Here is a 16,128-nt window from a genome sequence, read left to right as displayed (position 1 = left end):
ATGCAGTCAATATTATGTAAAAAAAACAACCGTTACGTTAAAGAAGTTTCAACTTGGCTTTTGCATATGTCGTCGTCCTCATTCTAAAATGTCTTATGTTACATCGTTGGTTAATTTCAAAAAGTTCTATGTTTAAGTTCAAAAATAAATAAATATTTATTTTTGGGTAAATAATTAAATATTTAATTATTTACCCAAAATTGTTCCTTGTTAGTATGTAACAAATTGTTGTCAGATAACATTTCGAGTGTCTACGAGCTCCCTTACATATGTATGCATGCATAATAATAACCATAAAATAATCCAGGTATATAGAGATAATTTTAATTGGAAATTTAATAATGAATAATTTCAATGGGTAAAATGACATGAAAATTAATATAATTGTTGCAATTAGTAATTAATTTCATTAAAAAAATGAAAGCTGAGAAATTACTTATGTAAATTTAATTTACTAAATTATGAAGGATTCTCACACCCAGATTTAGTGAGTAGGGTCAAAATCTGAATATCTCCAGTTTGAATGTAGGATCTGTACTTGTAGGTAATTTCCAATTCCGCCCGGCCCGGATAAAAGGCGCCGGCCTAGGTGAAACAAGTCAAAATTCATAAAATAATTCATAAAAAAATACAAATAAAATAATACAAGTAAAAAATTTGTAAATCAATTTGCATAAATTACGTATATAATTAACCTTGATTAATTACAGATTCTTAATTTTAATGGGAAAATTATGTAAATATATTCATTAATTTACATGCATACCTCAATATTCGCCTCACCATACCAATCATCCGGATTTTTGAAGGATGTCCGCCCAATCAAGATGGGATTCCCGTTAGCGTCGATTCCTCCAATTAAGGGATAATTGGACAGTTTGTTTGCGTCTTGTAGTTTGTAGTTCATCCACTCTAGATTGTTTGGGGATGAGACCAAAACCTAGATAGGTAAATTTTTCAAATTGAGAAATTTCAAAATTTGTTTTGGCATATGAATTTATTTAGGTAGCTAATTATTTAAGGGGTAGGACTGGATTTTATAAACTCAGTACTATTCGAAGTTTGGCGTCGGGGTAAAATGAGATAAAATTCAAAATGGTCTTAAATATTTCGTACCAAAATCAGATTATGGTTAGTTTATTTAATTAGAAAACTTTAATTAATATTGAAATTATTTAGGTCGCTGAGTTGTAAAAATTTAAAGGGGAAACTGTAATAAAAAACTGTACAATATTCGTCAATTTAAGATTTACCTCATAGTTGAACAAGCTCATTTCCCAAGGTCCGTAACCCACATAGGCGGCCAAATGTCCGGTGACGACCTTACCAGGGATTAGGGATGTGTTGAAGACTGCCCTCGCGACGTAAACCTTCTTCTCGTTATCTTGTCCCTTGTTCTCAATTCCAGAGATGAGCGCCCCAACTGGAATCTCCCCGTAGGATGCGGGAACCCATATGGGGCAAATCTCGGATTCCTTAAGGTCCTGGAGATTCTTTGCTTTCAATTTGTCACGAATATTTAAAGCAGTTTGATATTGATCGGCTATTCTTTTTGATTCGGTTTTTAGACGCTGGATGACATCTGAATGGTGAAAAACAACAGAAAATTTACATGGGTAGTAAATATTTTAGAGAAGGGTGTATCTAATTTGTTGGTAAATATTGTTGAGCTAAATAAGCGGTAAATATGTATGTATCCACCACTTGGTAAAAAGCTGGGATTAATTAGTGCAAATTAGTTGAAGTTATGAACATTTTATTTTTCCCATTACGATAAATCTAAAAAAACTCTCAGGCAAGAATCGGACCTGGGAAATTTGATTTTAATATCATACTTATGTATAAAGGAGGCTTGATGTGTATGTATGTGTGTACCAGACATTTTGACTCCCGCAACCTCATTTCTATGAGGTTGCGGGTACATTATCCACCACTGGATTTTTCTTGGTGAGCGAAAAGTAAACATGAGTGTGACAAAAAGTATGACTCATGGTTACGGCGAAGCCAAGATATGAGAACAGACACCCCCTCCAGAAATTGACCGCGCTCTACAGCCTAAACGACTACACTTATCAAAATTTTACAAGACAGCAATCGTGCAGACAATTCCATTATCTGCGGCCCTTTTAATTCAAACGTATCAAAACTTTACATATAGCAGGTTTAAAATCGATCCTAAACTTTCAAATTGACTTTTGACCCACTTCCGGTCGACTACATGTATTAGCACGAGCTGATTTTATGATGCACAAAATAGTTGTGCATTCAATGTTTAAAGAATTTTGAAGTCGGAGTTAAATTGACGACATAACATCAATTTAAAAAATGACTGTTTTGTTACGCTCGTTACAAAGCGGAGCTTTCGTCCTCTATCGATTTTCTTTGTCATTTATCAACCTGTGTGCTGTATAACACGACCGGTGATGCAAACCTTCTACAGTCAAAATGTATTTACATAAGTGTGCCTATGCTCACTCACCAAGATATCCCTTTTTGGGAGCTTGTTTCCTCCGTGAGGACAAATGAGATGGTACGAAATCTCAACGTCGTTTACAGTTATAATAGTTCATCTAACAAAACGGCAGCATTTTTTGTGTGGCATCCTTATGGCGCGCATGCTGCCGTTTTAATAGATGAACCACAGTTCATTTGCGCTCACCTCCTTTAAAGTCGCCACGTAAATTGTGTCCTGAGAATACCCCCTTAGAGTGTCAACGCGACCTGTGACCTATATAGGCACGCCCCCTTAAATTATACACATAACGTATATATGACCTGGGGTCACCCCCTTAAATTTGCCACGTGATAAATATGTCACCTGAGCACACCCCCTTGGAAACCCCATGGGATTTATGACCTGGATAACCTTCCTAAATTAGTGGCGTGACATCACAGAAGAGTGAACTGGCGAACCAATCCAGCGGCGGTAGAGCATTTGAGTCTACATAATTCCCAACATGATGACGCTGCCGTCCTTTAGTTTACCCAATAACGAAAAGATTTTGCGGATGCTGTATACATACTTTAATTGCCAAAACGTTCCCTTCCCAAGGAGAGTTACCCCTCATCCAGCTAACGCCTCTGCTTTATGTATCAGCTAAAATGCTGACCGGATTATATTTTAGTCAGCATTAGCTGGCTTAAATTCCTAGCATACATATAAAGGAAAATAATACACATTACATTTTATATACATATTTAGTGTCCAAATTCTTCAGAATTTATAAATATCTGTTAGCCAACTATGCTAATATGTATGTACTCAAAAACATGCACATGTTATGCATGCTCCCGTTCTCCAAGAACCAACTAAAAATTCTGCTTTTTACTACTTTTGCAGTTTTGATTGCATTGTATTTAAAATTATTACGTCTCCCTTAGTTCAAGTTTAGAAAAAACGGCAAAAAAGCGTTGAAAAATCATCTAGCATAAAAGCAAACTGCAGTGCTTTTTTGCTTGGGAATACATACACTACATATAATAAATTAACTCTTACTGTCAACAATTTCCAATGAGGCGATATACGTTTCCGACACGTTTATCGTACTCTTCTCTTCTATCTTTGCGGGAAGCCCGTTGTATTTCCCCAAAGTCTTAGAATCTTCTTGAATCTCAGATTCTACAATTTCCGGTATAATTGGTGTTGTTGGTAGGGGTTGAGGTAAATCTGATGGACTGTAAATCCACGTCACCAAGTTTGACGTGGTAGGCGTAGTTTTAGCAGATTCAAATAATTCGCTTAAAAACTCCTCGCCTGATTCTAACATTGACATCAGAGGGTTGTGAACGTTGTGATTTTCAACTGAGAGAAAATTTTTTAAAAATATCATTTAAAAAAGTTTAACATTAATTTTTTAGAACCTTTTGGATGAAAATTTTTTGACTTTTGTTTTTTGATTTTTTTTTCAAAATTTAAATTAAATTAGTTTTACATACCTCGATAGTGCTCTTGTGGCATTGAATATACAGTCGATGCGATAAGCATGACTGATAAGGCGAAAGGTTTCCACATTTTATTTTCTCTTTACTTTTTTTAAATATGGAACGAGGAACGAGAGGCTCTGCAAGTTTGGTAACTTCCTTGGCAAAGTGATAAGAACGAGTGTCACCTTTTTTTGTAGAAAGAGGTAAATTTTACGATAAATTTACGTATTTTTAGGGTTTCATTGTTTGTAACACCTGCGCACCCTAAGTTGAGGTGGGGAGGTGAAAAATATAAGGAAAGATGATCAGCTTTTATTTTACGTGTACCTAGAATTTGGTTTGGAAAGTCAACTGTAAATTTACTTAAGGTAGATATTCCTTCCAATATATTTATCTATGTATTTAATTATTTTAACCCCTTTCATTGGAATGTGTTTGTCAAAGCTGGACTTCTTTTGTTGAAAATGTATATATGTCTAAATACATACGAAGGAAAACGTTTATATAGACCTACCATAACTTAGAGACATTTTTGGGTTTGGAAAATTTTTATGGCATTAAGTCTCATGGCATGGTACCTGCTGTTTATAGTTAATTCAGGAGTTCCAAGTAGTACGGTGTTAAGTTGCCTTGTACAGGATTAAAAATACAAAGTGGCAGCGCGAAGCATGGGGACATTGTCCCCATAGTTTTTAGATGTCCATATATGTTATGTGAACCCCACGCTATCCTACATATTTCGCAATGTTAAACTCCCCAATTGTCACAGCTTCCGTCGCCATTGAAAATATTTACATGTGCACCTGTGGGCTTAACCTTTGGTTTAAGTATATATTTTTATGCTTTCTGGATAAGTAGGAAAGGGACAAAGTGGAAAAATATATAAATGTGTTCTATAAAGAAAATTCCGATATATGTAGGAAGGTTCTTCGTTACTGTTTTTTTGTATCTTTAGGGTTATCCTGAAAACCATAAATTTGACAAACTATGAAAACGTGGTTGCAAAATAGTTGAAAATACGAAACTTAAAAGAAAACTATTTTTGCCCTTGTCTACGAGATGCCTCGTCATTAAATTAATTCGCCATTTCAAAATAACGGAGATGAGTTAGAAGTTTGTATCGTACATATGTTAGACATATTTCCGTGACCTATTCATGGCCAAACGTTTATCTCAAAATCGAACATATAAATACTAAAAAATTACATTTCCAAACTTAATTTTTTTTACCATGAAACAACTTTCCATTTAAACGACGTGGTTACATAATTTTGAGAAATGCGTAGTTGGTAAAACAATGACTTTTAATAAAATTGTGTACTTTAAATTTTAAATAGGCAATTAAACCGATTAAAGAACTCTTTCTGTCATTTTAACTTCTGAACTTGGCAGTAAGAAATACATTTATGGGCAAGTTACTTAATTTATGTGGACAATGCGTAATGAATGTGATCAATTTTTTTAAGCATAAGTTAACGTTCGTATTGCCTGTTAAATAGGCACATTGCGACTTTGCGTTTACGGTGAAAAATTAGACCGTAAACGTTAAATTTGAACTCCCGCCAACTTTCGGCGGCGCCGAAATTAGTCTACGTTTACGATCTCACTACGGGCCGTTAAATTAAACGTTAAATTGGGTGATTTAACGGAATTATAGCGGGCCGTATCTTCTCACCAACTGGTAGACAAATATTTTCTTTTAGCAATTAAAATTCGTAAAATTCAGCGAAAATAATTATTCCACATTGCACAAGAGATGGAAAACGTCAGCAAAAAGGTAAAGACAATTTTTTGAGTTAGATTTATACAACTGCTATTTATACATAAGAATTACTTATCCACTTCCGTGAGTCCACCCTAATAAATAATCTTTACTAATTCACAAACATTTAACAAGTACGCTTTTTGTTACTTTAAGAATTGGTATGCCTGTTGCCTGTTTTAGTTACATTAATTTAACTAATTATTTTTTACAGAGATTTTCATTCAAGTCTAATGCAAAATATGACATCGCACTGCTTACAGAAGTTGAAGCAATCAACCCCTTTGCATTTAATGTGCAAAAAGTGCCCTGCGAAGAAGTCGCTGATAACCTGGTGAAATCTGATTTAAAGATGGCAGTGAATGAAAGGAGTTGCCGAGAGAGAACAAATCTTCTACTAAGGGATTTCAAGAAAGATGAAGCCATAAGTGCTCGAAGGTAAGGTGTTTGTTTTAAATTATGAAAGTAGATCTGTCTCAGTCAGACCAACTAATGCATATGTATTATTTTCTTTTTCAGTAGTGGAATTTCGGAAGATGACCTGGATGAGCTGAGGCGCCTGTTGACCAGTGTTCTTAAATTAAGCGAGATACCCCCAGCAGTCAAGGTTCAGAGATTGTATTCCAAAACTAATAGCGGAAACGGAAAGAGAAGCAGCTGTGATGGAAATTGATCTGGATGAATCTAGTAATGACTACCATCCTGAGGAGAAAGAAGAGGAGAAAACTGAGAAGAAAGAAGAGGAGAAAACTGAGAAAAAAGAAGGCTCGGTGGGATCTGTGAAGGATAAGATAGTCTCCCCTGTGCAGACGAAGCGATCGCGAAAGGGGGATATCGTGAGTTATCTCGAAAAGAAAAATAAGGTAGAGCTATTGATCATTCTACTGTATTTCCTGTCATACTCGTGAAACGTGTGTTTAATTATTCATATGCATAAATAGATGGAACTGGATCTCAAAACGGAAGAAGTTAGTGTTCGAAAATACGAGGCGGAAACAAGGAGAATGGAAATGGAAATCATGAAGCAACAAAATGAGCGAGATTATCAATTAAAGCTTCAAGAATTGGAATTAAGGAAGAAAATTGAAGGTGCTCAGGCTGAAGAGAAACTTGCTATGACCAAAGCTATGTTGGAATTACTGCAAAGGAAGTGAATTTGTGTTCAAACGATTTATTAGATATGATACAAAGAATACATATGAATCAATTTTATTAATTAATTAACTACTCAATTAACTAGTTAATTTTAAAATAATGCTTATGTATTAAAACTTCCTAATGGAACAATTGCGTAGAAAACTTAATTAATTATCCCACTTGCAAATTACACATTTAAATAATTTTCTAGAGTAGGTGCATCAACGGCAAAGTAACTCGATGTTTGACTTCCGTATAAACATGTGTGGCAGTTTGTAAATATTGTACCAACGGCGTAATAGTCAGATACAGGATGGAGCATCAGTTTTAAATTTTTCTTGTAATCCAGAAATGCGAAGATTGAAATAACTTTAGCAAATCCCCACTCCACACATTGTCGCACTTGGCTCATCCTTTTGTTGCATACTTTTTCTTAGGTCCATGTTATGACCTTTGAATGGCACTATCAAGTGACGCTGCAAGGGATAAGCTGGGTCACCGTAAAGATAGAGAGGTTGACGGACAGGAGTGTAGAATGTGGCTTCCAATTGAGCTATAATCCCACTTTGTTGCAATAAATAAGAATCGTGTCTTCGACCATCCACTGGGCCGGACATCGAAACAATTATGCCATCGGGTAGCATTATAGACTGGAATTTAATGGCGTGCTGGCGCTTGTGCCCATTGTAGAACTAGAATACATATGAATAATTACCTTCCATTTATTTTCCTAATTTCAAAATAATAATTTATTAATAAAGTTCTGTGCTCACGTCCCGCTGATTCACACCAGGTCTGCACAAGGGTCGTACAGTCCCATCGATAAATCCGAAACAATAACGATAAGGCGCCCCTTTAGCATGAACGGCAGATGCAAATTCGGCTGCTTTCTCGGGCGTCAAATACGGATGCAGTACAAGCAGCTTTGTCCTGTATTTCTCGACGATAATGCGGACAAGTTGATTGAAGATTCGAGATAACTCACATCTGGTCCTTGGAAAAAGCGCCATGAGATCTACATATCTGAGGTTGTAACAAGAAATGTATAAGAATTAGTTCGGGTGCAATATTAATTCATATGTATAAATTAAGTCTGTCTATACTTTAAGATAGTTGTAATTGTGCGGACCTGTTTGGGTAAGCCAATCTCCGTAAAGTAATACATAAGGATTCCAAGGCGCCCACTTTTACTCCATGTCGACACGTAATTGCTGGTGGTAATTTCAAAGCGTTTTTTAGTTTAAGAATATCAGACTTGTAAAATCGAAAGTGCAGATAACAGAATTCGTCGACGAGCGCCTTCAGTTCAAAGGACCGTATCCTTGGATAGGCGAAAGTGTTTCCGAAAGAATCATAAGCACATCCACCATGTCCGACTCAGGGATCAGCAAAAAATGGTCCGACAATTCTTTTGAAAGTGACATTTCCTTTATATTATCTGCAGAAACAACAGATTTAAATGATTTAGATGATCATATATTTATTTTTTAATGGTTGTAATGAATTCTTCAATAAATCAATAAAAAGGAACAATTAGTATTTTTAAAATGTGGATAGAAATTAATTCTTATGTATAATTTCTACACAATAAAATAAATAATTAAAATTGAGGAATGAGTTTGTACCTGTTGCTTTGCTTGCACCTTTTCACTCGGATGGAAATTGATTTTTAACAATTTGGAATTTAATTAATGGTCAATTTATTAGTATTTCATAATTAGTTAATATTATTATTGATAATTTATCACATTTAATGAAACTCAATGTATTTGTAAACAAAACCAAAATTGAATTTCGAGCCAACGGAAAGTTGCCCGTTAAGTCGCAACTCAATTTTATCCCAGCCCGTAAACGCTAACGTAAACGGTAAAAATAACGGTTCCGTTAGCGTTTACGGCCGCCACCGCATGGTCGCAATGTGCCTAATAATAAGTGGCCGGAGGACGTGCCCACTTGATTTACATTGGGAGCGGGTAAAATTCAATTTGAACTTCCGGCCACTTATAACAAGCAATATCATTGACTAAGGGAGCCCAAATAAATATTTTGTCAAAGAAATTGATAACATTATTCCTGCACGGTCTCGCATTACGTATGTACGTGCATAATACTTTTAAAAAACTTTGTTAAAAAGCAAAATTGTGCAATCGGAATGCCCACGTCATTCAGGGTCAAACCTTGGTGAAAACTTAAATCCAATTGTTCTTTAATGCCTTTAAAAGGATTTGACCTACCAATATTGACTTCACTCTTGTCCCAACTCTTGTGCCTAATTTTAACCACCGCCTTTTCAACTTACCCCATTATTTCGTTGCCCCATAATCAATTCACCCCTTAAAAATAATGGCGATCTCTTTCTACCCCCTTACCCTCGTCATGTTGACGATAATGGTGGCATCGCCAATGGCTGCTGGCTTAACGGCACATGACTTCTATACCCGCTATTCCAAGGAAATTATCGAAGGGCCGAAATGCAACGAAGGGTTCGTAGCTTTGTCAAAGCGGGTCCAAGATGCGGCGGCGCGGTGTTCAAAAAAGGACAAGATTGCCAGCTATATGGTAAGAATTCAAATTTCCCACTGGTAAAAAAAAATAACTAAGAGAAATCTCACTTTCCCCCCTAGTGTTTCCTGACCTGCGTGTCCCGCGAGTACGAGTACATTACGCCAGGATCTGAATCTGACCTGGATATGGGAATGGCTGACCTCGTGGCGCAAGAATCCTTCAACATGACTTATCGAAAAGGTCGCGATTCGTATTTCAAAGTCGCGCTGAAACGGTACAGCTGCGCGGAAGAGTTTGTCGTCGGAGAGGGAAAGAAAGTAAAATTGGCGATGAAGTATGATGTCGCGGGGGATTGTGAGACAGCCAGAGCATTCTTTGCGTGCACTTGGCCAGTTCTGGTAAATTTGAAGGATATTTAGAAATTTGTATAAATCGAATAATTGGGATTTTGAAATTTTGGGTTGAAATGTCACAGGGGAACAATTCTGATAAGAATATTTTAGTTACTTATCGCCCCATATTCTCTATTAGCCCCGAATTATTATTAATCGTTAAGATTTAATTTGTTTAACCTAATTTTTTACAGACTTGTGACAAATTTAATGTCAATGAAGCAGCGTAACTGGGCACAACATAATATCGACGACATATGATATGTGTAACATGTAAAGGAACACCGGAAAAATGAATGAAACATGTTGATGGTTACTTTTGAATAAAAAAATACTTTCACAATAAATAATTAAGGAGTCTCAAAAATATATGGATTAGAATAGATATGTAATACATATATACTATGTATCGTCGGACTAATTCTGAAAGGGCCTATCTACTTTCGAGACTGGATATTTTTAACACGGACAAGATGCATCATTTCCGTGTTAAAGATTTCCACTGTCCCGTAAGTAGATAGGCCCTTTCAGATTTAGGTAGTATGAAACATCTACATGCCAATATTGTGCAAGTCATGATCATTTATTTCCCAACTTGTTAAATTAGAAACTATAATCCATCCAAAAAACAGGATGCATATTGCATACTGATAAGTCAAATTTTAAAAAAATCTAAAACCACTACAAAGAAATATGCAAAATTTACTGCATCCGGGTAAAATGTATTTATCCATAAAATAAAGTAGATAATCCTTGGAAATCTTTAGGTATATGTAAAATTAATGCGAAACATTTCCACTAAACATACTCATAGGATGCCACACAAAAATGCTGAGGTTTTATTAGATAAACTATAGGTAAATTTAATTAAACGTGGCCACATACTGACAAACTGCAATAATAGCTAATTAAATATACAAAAAAAAATATTTTTATTGGTCACTTAAGAACAATTTTGTGTAGAAAAATTACGGTTACCTGTAGCAAATTTAGAAATTTGTACAACGTAATCTCCCCGACTGTCCTCCATTCATATAAAATCTGTACCCTAGTCATCAGTAGTATCGAACATAAAAATTGTGAAATAGGCGTTTCGATTATATTCTAAGCAGTACTGCCCAAATTGAGTATTTACCTAAAATTTTATTCATTTATATTTTACATAATCTCCAGTCAACACAAAATAGTGTGAAAAACGAGTCGGAAATTTTCCAATGGTAGCTTGATGGCCTTTCGATGTAGGTCGAGGACAAGTTAAAACGTTTGGATGAATCGTTTCAGGATCAAAACACAGCGCATAATTTGGCACATGAGCATATCACCGGGGAAATTGAGGCGTGGTCTTCAACCTTCATGCCGGCATTCTTTAAACCAACTGCGCAATCTGTGATGGCCCGAGGAGATGATTTAGACATGACTGAGACCAGTCCGATTTATCTCTTAGTTCTAGATAAGTGGTTAAAATTGGTGAAAAATGTGACCAAGTTGGAATCAAAATTTGTAAAAACGAGTGAAAAATTGGAATCGATGGAAGATACGAATTTATCAAGAGCAGAATTGCGGGATTGAGGAATGTGAGATTAATTTTGGGAAATTTAAATTTTTAGTTTCAAAATTTTAATTTAATTTTAATTAAATTTTAAAATTTTAAAAATCAAGCATAACTAAATTAGTATATTCCATGTAATAAAACAGTAACCTGCGCGCCGTAAGCGTAGCATACAAAATTGTCTACGGTTTTAATAGATTGACCATAGTGCGCAATTTTATCTATTTTTAGCCCGGCTCAAGGCTTACGTAACTGTCGTGTCTGTCTGCACGATTGGGCCAAAACGGCTGAACCGATTGACTTGAAATTTTCACCATATGCATATTGGACAAAGTTAGGAATCGATTTCGAAGATGAGCAAAATCGGTCTACTGGTTGGCCGGTTGGGGCCATGTGGGTGGTCGGGGTCTTATGCACTGAAATTTCAAAATAGTCGTAGAAACCTGAAATTTGGTACATGGTGACGAATGGCTTCTAATGAAAGAATATGAACTAAAATTTCGACAATTTATATTTGGAGAGACCCTATTGGGTGACCCATACCGATTTTTAAAAATTGTCCAATTAAGCTGAAATTGGGTACATAGGTGATTAATGGCCACTAACGACAGATTATGAATTAAAATTTCATAATTTTTCAACAAGAGACTATAATGGGTGACCCACACCGATTTTCAGAAATTGTCCTACAGAGCTGAAATTTTGTATGTAGGTCACTAATCGCGTGTAATAATGGACTATGAGGTTGAATTGGGAAAATGGTCAACCAGACGCAAGACCCAATGGGGTGACCCACACTGATTGTCAAAAGTTATCATATTTATTTGAAATGTGATATGGTCGGTAGAAATGATATCTACATAGCAAATATGAAGCTTGAATACGTAAATGTCTCCATGGAACGACCCAACTATACAATCCCCTCGGGTTGTTGATGACCTCAAAAAATATCATACGCCTGAGTCGGGCTAAATCAAAACTGCACAATGAAGTTTTTAAATATGAGTTTTTGAAAATCCTGCATATGTTCAAGATCGTATTGGTTTAGAATTTCTTCCCCAAGCTTTAAATTTTTGTTGCTTAGTAACCTGAGATTTTTATTAAAATTCAAATTCCTAAGCTATGCCGCTAAAGTCATAATTATTAGAAAATTGAAACAATTGAAACAACCTAAACTTATCTGGTATATAATTGATATTACCAGGCGATGACTATAATAACTTTACCGAGGTGGTAACAAATTGTGGCTGTCTATTACCAATGGCAATAAACGGCCACCGGGGAGTAACAAATATTACTAGTGTGGTAACAAATTTACCACCACGATAAAGTCCTGTACATTGTCACCGCCGGAAATAAAGTACTACTACTTCTGTTGGAACGTAATCAAGCAGTAACAATTTTTCTATAACCCAGAAATTCCTCATGACAAAAAATCGTTTCTTCCGCAATCTTCCTAGCCTCATCTGGATTTCGCTTAACCCAACTTTCAACAATTGCACTCATCTGCTCAATCAATTTGGAGACTTCAGGGTCCATTTTCTCAAAATCCATTTCAGCCATCGCACCAGGAGCACAGTTTGAAGTTAAAGCCATGAAATAGCCATACACTGACTTTCTTCCGTAATCATGAAGCAATTCCTACATGTACAAAGACATTTTTAAGTTTGTACAAAAGAAGATGTTTGTAAATTGTATAGGTTGTTTAAATACTTCAAAGCTGAAGGGCGCTTCCTCTCCCAAACTGGTCACCACTTGACAAAATTTGTCATAATAGATTTTCATCAATGTATTAAAATGTTCTCGCCGAACCCCAGGTTTCACACTTGTAAAGAGAAAGTACGACAAGTCCACACTTGGAGTCGCGATTCGAGCCACCTGTGCCAACTCAGTCACTCAATCAATCAATAATTACCAATCGTCTTGAATCAATCACTCATCAACCCCATCATTACCCATAAGCAAACTTGATCTAGTGTAAAACCATAACCACGCTCACCTGTAAATCAATCAACATAACGTCATCTAATGCTCCGCTTTCTGTACATTTATGGAACATCATGTTATTATTCCAAGCATCTCCATGATTAAGAACGAGCAGTTTGTCCCCTGTATCGTACTCCAAGGTATCCATAACTTGGCGGAATGCTTTACCCACATAAGATTTGAAATATTCTAAAGCCGCATCTCTACCCGGCATGTCATTGTTCTATATATAAAAAAAGACCTATCAGTACAGCTTTACGGAGCCCGACCCAGGGATTTTTATACAATGACATAAAAATTTCAGTAGTTTGGCATCGTATTACTAGTTTGCAGTTTAATTGAAATCATTATACCGAATTTCAGCTCAATTGAACGGTTTTATGAAATCGGCATTGGTAACCACTTAGAGACCCTCAAAGTGAAAATTTGTTTAATTTAAAGGTTTATTCTCCTATCAATCGTCACTCGCGACCTCCATGCAAAATTTCAGCTCGAATGAAAGGTTTTCAGAAATCGGTATGGGTCACCCACTATATGGTCCTTCCAGATAAAAATTTTCCAATTTCATTTCGTACTCTTTCACTACAAGCCATAAACTACCTTAATGCCAAATTTCAGCCTTCTACGACTATTTTGTATTTTCTGCACCATGGACCCACACCACTAAAATCACCCCCACCGGTCAACCACTGTACCGATCATACTCATCTTCGAAATTGACTCCTAACTTTGCCTAATATGCATATGGTGAAAATTTCAAGTCGATCAGATAAGTTTAAAAAGAGTTATCGCAGGACGGACGGGCAGACAGACGGACATCACGGGTACATAAGCCCTGGGTCGGGCTAAAGATGCATATTCATAATTTCGGATATGTGTACATTTCCCATTCCATATTATCCCACCTGTAAAATCTTGATTATTGTCCTCAACGAGTTGTCATACATGGGCGACATCATGTTCTCAAAACTTTCTCCTTCAAATGCTTCAATCACGACTTTAGCATATTTTTCCTTAAACTTGTCCACCCCATTGTTCTTCAACATGATGGAGGACACGGCATGAAGACGAGCCAATTTTTCTAGCACCATCCTGCAACAATAGAAGACAATTAATGTTACAATTAAGCAAAAAATACAAAATCGAACAATTTACATATACCCACTGACTTTGCCTGATTGAAATCTTGACAATCTTCCTTTTTAAGCATGACATATCCGGAACTCATTAAGTTATCCAGCACAATTATCTCATCCGTACCATACCACAATTTAGGAAAAATTTGGATAGCTTTCGGCGATCTTTTGGCAAAATTTAAGTGTTAAAGAGTCTTCTTTACTCCACAGCTCTCTAAATTCTGAAAAATTGTGCTTCACTTACCCAACTTTCTCCTCGCACAAGTGCTCCGCATCCTTCACAAATAGGTTAAAGAAGGACTGCTCTTTGGAGAACAGATTCATTTCCTTCACTAAATCTGCATAGCCTGGATTCGTGGTAAAGGTTTTAACAAAGAGATTGATTTCCTTTCCAGACTCAAATTTTATATCCACCGTGACACAGGAACTTGCTGTGTGCTCTCCAGCCAGGTTTGGTTCCACAATGGTGACACTACCAACGGGACCATTGTGACCATCGTCGCCCACAATTTTGATGTACTTTTCCTGTTCCTCTGTAAATGTTGCCATACTAATAGGAAGCTATGGTATCTGAATTATCAGTAGTTTCAAATGTGGTAATTGGTTTGGGAACAAGGAGAATGGTATCTTCTGTTTTTTGCACAGCATGTATTTGCTCGTCAGGGTAACAGCAGAACATGACTGGTTTCCATAAATTGGGGTTAGGATCAAGTTGCTAGCTGGCTATGTTTGATTATTAATAGGATATACATACATTCCACATTGCATTGCATATACATACATTGTAGTATTTTTCAGGGTCAGCCATATCGATCTCTTCTTCTACTCCAGTTTTTTGTGAGTTTCTCTCTCTCTCTCCCTCGCTCTCCTCTCTTTGCAAAGCAGGACAGAGTATGAATATTACAAACTTGTTTGCTTCACTTGCTCTACTATACATGAAATAATAAAGTTGGCAATCAAGGACACAGAAATGAAAGAGAGTCAGGCCCGTTGACTTCAGTTTCATTTATAGATATATACATATCCAAGCAATTTATTGAACTACTCTTCCGTGATGTATGTATGTATTACATCTACACATTCACTCCAGTTGAGAACCAAGCTGTCACAATTTTTCTCACATCTAGTCGAGGTCTTGCATGCAATATCACACTATGGACCAGGATTTCTAATGTATGGCCAAAAAAATTTAATTGAATTTTAATAAATGAAGGTTGATCATTTAAAGCCAAATGACGTTTACAAATAAAAAAATACACTTCATTGATATCTTTGGTTTTAAAATTAACTAATGCGTAAAATATATCCGGATCGGCTTAAAAAATTCAGATCTTAATTGTTTAGAAAATTGGCTAAGGACCAGTAGGGAGTCTTCATTGGAGTTGCAAGGAAGTTTTTTACGTTTTCTACTTTAAAAAATTTGATGGACGCAGCAGCAATGTTCACCACACCCATATCACTTAAACGGCACCAATTGTGGCTTATTTGGGGACCAGCAGTATTGAAAGATGTGAAGTACCTATCATGTTAATGTATTACAAAATGGTTGACCCCCTTTTCCTCCGAAATGATTTTACCATTTTTCTTGAAGGTAATGCAGGGATCACAAGTTGGTAATATAGATCACAATGAAATTTACAAACTTCGAATTTCCAATTTTAAAATATTGCCTTAATGGCCACCTTTAGAATCATCTAGCCCACTGTGCACAATTATGAGTAAGCATATATGTAGATA

The 16,128-nt window shown here is 36.1% G+C and overlaps 5 protein-coding genes across 9 annotated transcripts; 2 read left to right on the top strand and 3 right to left on the bottom strand.

Annotated features, from left to right (window-relative positions):
- Positions 1-58: 58 nt before the first annotated feature.
- LOC110841655 lies at positions 59-5,617 on the bottom strand. Its single transcript, XM_035851649.1, has 5 exons — positions 3,937-5,617; positions 3,497-3,802; positions 1,254-1,582; positions 767-940; positions 59-585 (listed from the first exon to the last, which is right to left on the bottom strand). Exons 1-5 carry the CDS (start codon positions 4,010-4,012, stop codon positions 460-462), a joined length of 1,011 nt encoding a protein of 336 aa, XP_035707542.1. The 5' UTR covers positions 4,013-5,617; the 3' UTR covers positions 59-459.
- A 16-nt stretch (positions 5,618-5,633) lies between these two features.
- On the top strand, positions 5,634-7,175 carry LOC118435516 (capping protein inhibiting regulator of actin dynamics-like). 2 transcript variants are annotated; one of them, XM_035851685.1, is made up of 3 exons: positions 5,637-6,124; positions 6,206-6,549; positions 6,628-7,175. In XM_035851685.1, exons 2-3 carry the CDS (start codon positions 6,349-6,351, stop codon positions 6,838-6,840), a joined length of 414 nt encoding a protein of 137 aa, XP_035707578.1. In that variant the 5' UTR covers positions 5,637-6,124; positions 6,206-6,348; the 3' UTR covers positions 6,841-7,175. The 2 variants fall into 2 exon arrangements, with proteins under 2 accessions (XP_035707571.1, XP_035707578.1); XM_035851678.1 differs by lacking the exon at positions 6,628-7,175 and having other exon boundaries at positions 5,634-6,124; positions 6,206-6,620.
- Positions 7,165-8,092, bottom strand: LOC118435495. Its single transcript, XM_035851657.1, has 3 exons — positions 7,953-8,092; positions 7,597-7,846; positions 7,165-7,515 (listed from the first exon to the last, which is right to left on the bottom strand). The coding sequence occupies exons 2-3, from the start codon at positions 7,831-7,833 to the stop codon at positions 7,195-7,197; spliced, it is 558 nt and encodes a 185-aa protein (XP_035707550.1). The 5' UTR covers positions 7,834-7,846; positions 7,953-8,092; the 3' UTR covers positions 7,165-7,194.
- Positions 8,093-9,078: 986 nt separating this feature from the next.
- On the top strand, positions 9,079-10,067 carry LOC110842249. Its single transcript, XM_022087962.2, has 3 exons — positions 9,079-9,382; positions 9,448-9,726; positions 9,915-10,067. The coding sequence occupies exons 1-3, from the start codon at positions 9,167-9,169 to the stop codon at positions 9,948-9,950; spliced, it is 531 nt and encodes a 176-aa protein (XP_021943654.1). The 5' UTR covers positions 9,079-9,166; the 3' UTR covers positions 9,951-10,067.
- Positions 10,068-10,531: 464 nt separating this feature from the next.
- Positions 10,532-16,023, bottom strand: LOC110855822. 4 transcript variants are annotated; one of them, XR_002548526.2, is made up of 8 exons: positions 14,636-16,023; positions 14,425-14,556; positions 14,161-14,347; positions 13,269-13,478; positions 12,983-13,147; positions 10,856-12,910; positions 10,699-10,768; positions 10,532-10,624 (listed from the first exon to the last, which is right to left on the bottom strand). XR_002548526.2 is itself a non-coding variant. In XM_022104218.2 (6 exons), the coding sequence occupies exons 1-6, from the start codon at positions 14,938-14,940 to the stop codon at positions 12,656-12,658; spliced, it is 1,254 nt and encodes a 417-aa protein (XP_021959910.1). In that variant the 5' UTR covers positions 14,941-16,023; the 3' UTR covers positions 10,534-12,655. The 4 variants fall into 4 exon arrangements, 1 of the variants encoding a protein (XP_021959910.1); XR_004834795.1 differs by having other exon boundaries at positions 10,699-12,910; XR_002548525.2 differs by having other exon boundaries at positions 10,534-10,768.
- Positions 16,024-16,128: the final 105 nt, after the last annotated feature.

This window comes from Folsomia candida, unplaced genomic scaffold, assembly GCF_002217175.1.
Source record: "Folsomia candida strain VU population unplaced genomic scaffold, ASM221717v1 Fcan01_Sc001, whole genome shotgun sequence".
NCBI lineage: Eukaryota > Metazoa > Arthropoda > Collembola > Entomobryomorpha > Isotomidae > Folsomia > Folsomia candida.
This window is presented reverse-complemented; position numbering and strand designations above follow the sequence as displayed.

Excerpts from the sequence above, each read along its gene's own strand:
- LOC110841655 (XM_035851649.1), bottom strand. The coding sequence starts at position 4,012 with ATGTGGAAACCTTTCGCCTTATCAGTCATGCTTATCGCATCGACTGTA. Across the intron at positions 3,803-3,936 it reads GCCACAAGAGCACTATCGAG|TTGAAAATCACAACGTTCAC; the intron begins GTATGTAAAACT and ends ATTTTCTCTCAG. Across the intron at positions 1,583-3,496 it reads CTCATTGGAAATTGTTGACA|ATGTCATCCAGCGTCTAAAA; the intron begins GTAAGAGTTAAT and ends TTCACCATTCAG.
- LOC118435516 (XM_035851678.1), top strand. The coding sequence starts at position 5,850 with ATGCCTGTTGCCTGTTTTAGTTACATTAATTTAACTAATTATTTTTTA. Across the intron at positions 6,125-6,205 it reads GAAGCCATAAGTGCTCGAAG|TAGTGGAATTTCGGAAGATG; the intron begins GTAAGGTGTTTG and ends TTTCTTTTTCAG.
- LOC118435495 (XM_035851657.1), bottom strand. The coding sequence starts at position 7,833 with ATGGCGCTTTTTCCAAGGACCAGATGTGAGTTATCTCGAATCTTCAAT. Across the intron at positions 7,516-7,596 it reads CTGGTGTGAATCAGCGGGAC|TTCTACAATGGGCACAAGCG; the intron begins GTGAGCACAGAA and ends TATGTATTCTAG.
- LOC110842249 (XM_022087962.2), top strand. The coding sequence starts at position 9,167 with ATGGCGATCTCTTTCTACCCCCTTACCCTCGTCATGTTGACGATAATG. Across the intron at positions 9,383-9,447 it reads ACAAGATTGCCAGCTATATG|TGTTTCCTGACCTGCGTGTC; the intron begins GTAAGAATTCAA and ends TTTCCCCCCTAG. Across the intron at positions 9,727-9,914 it reads CGTGCACTTGGCCAGTTCTG|ACTTGTGACAAATTTAATGT; the intron begins GTAAATTTGAAG and ends AATTTTTTACAG.
- LOC110855822 (XM_022104218.2), bottom strand. The coding sequence starts at position 14,940 with ATGGCAACATTTACAGAGGAACAGGAAAAGTACATCAAAATTGTGGGC. Across the intron at positions 14,348-14,424 it reads CAAGATTTCAATCAGGCAAA|GATGGTGCTAGAAAAATTGG; the intron begins GTCAGTGGGTAT and ends CTATTGTTGCAG. Across the intron at positions 13,479-14,160 it reads CAATAATCAAGATTTTACAG|AACAATGACATGCCGGGTAG; the intron begins GTGGGATAATAT and ends TTTTATATATAG.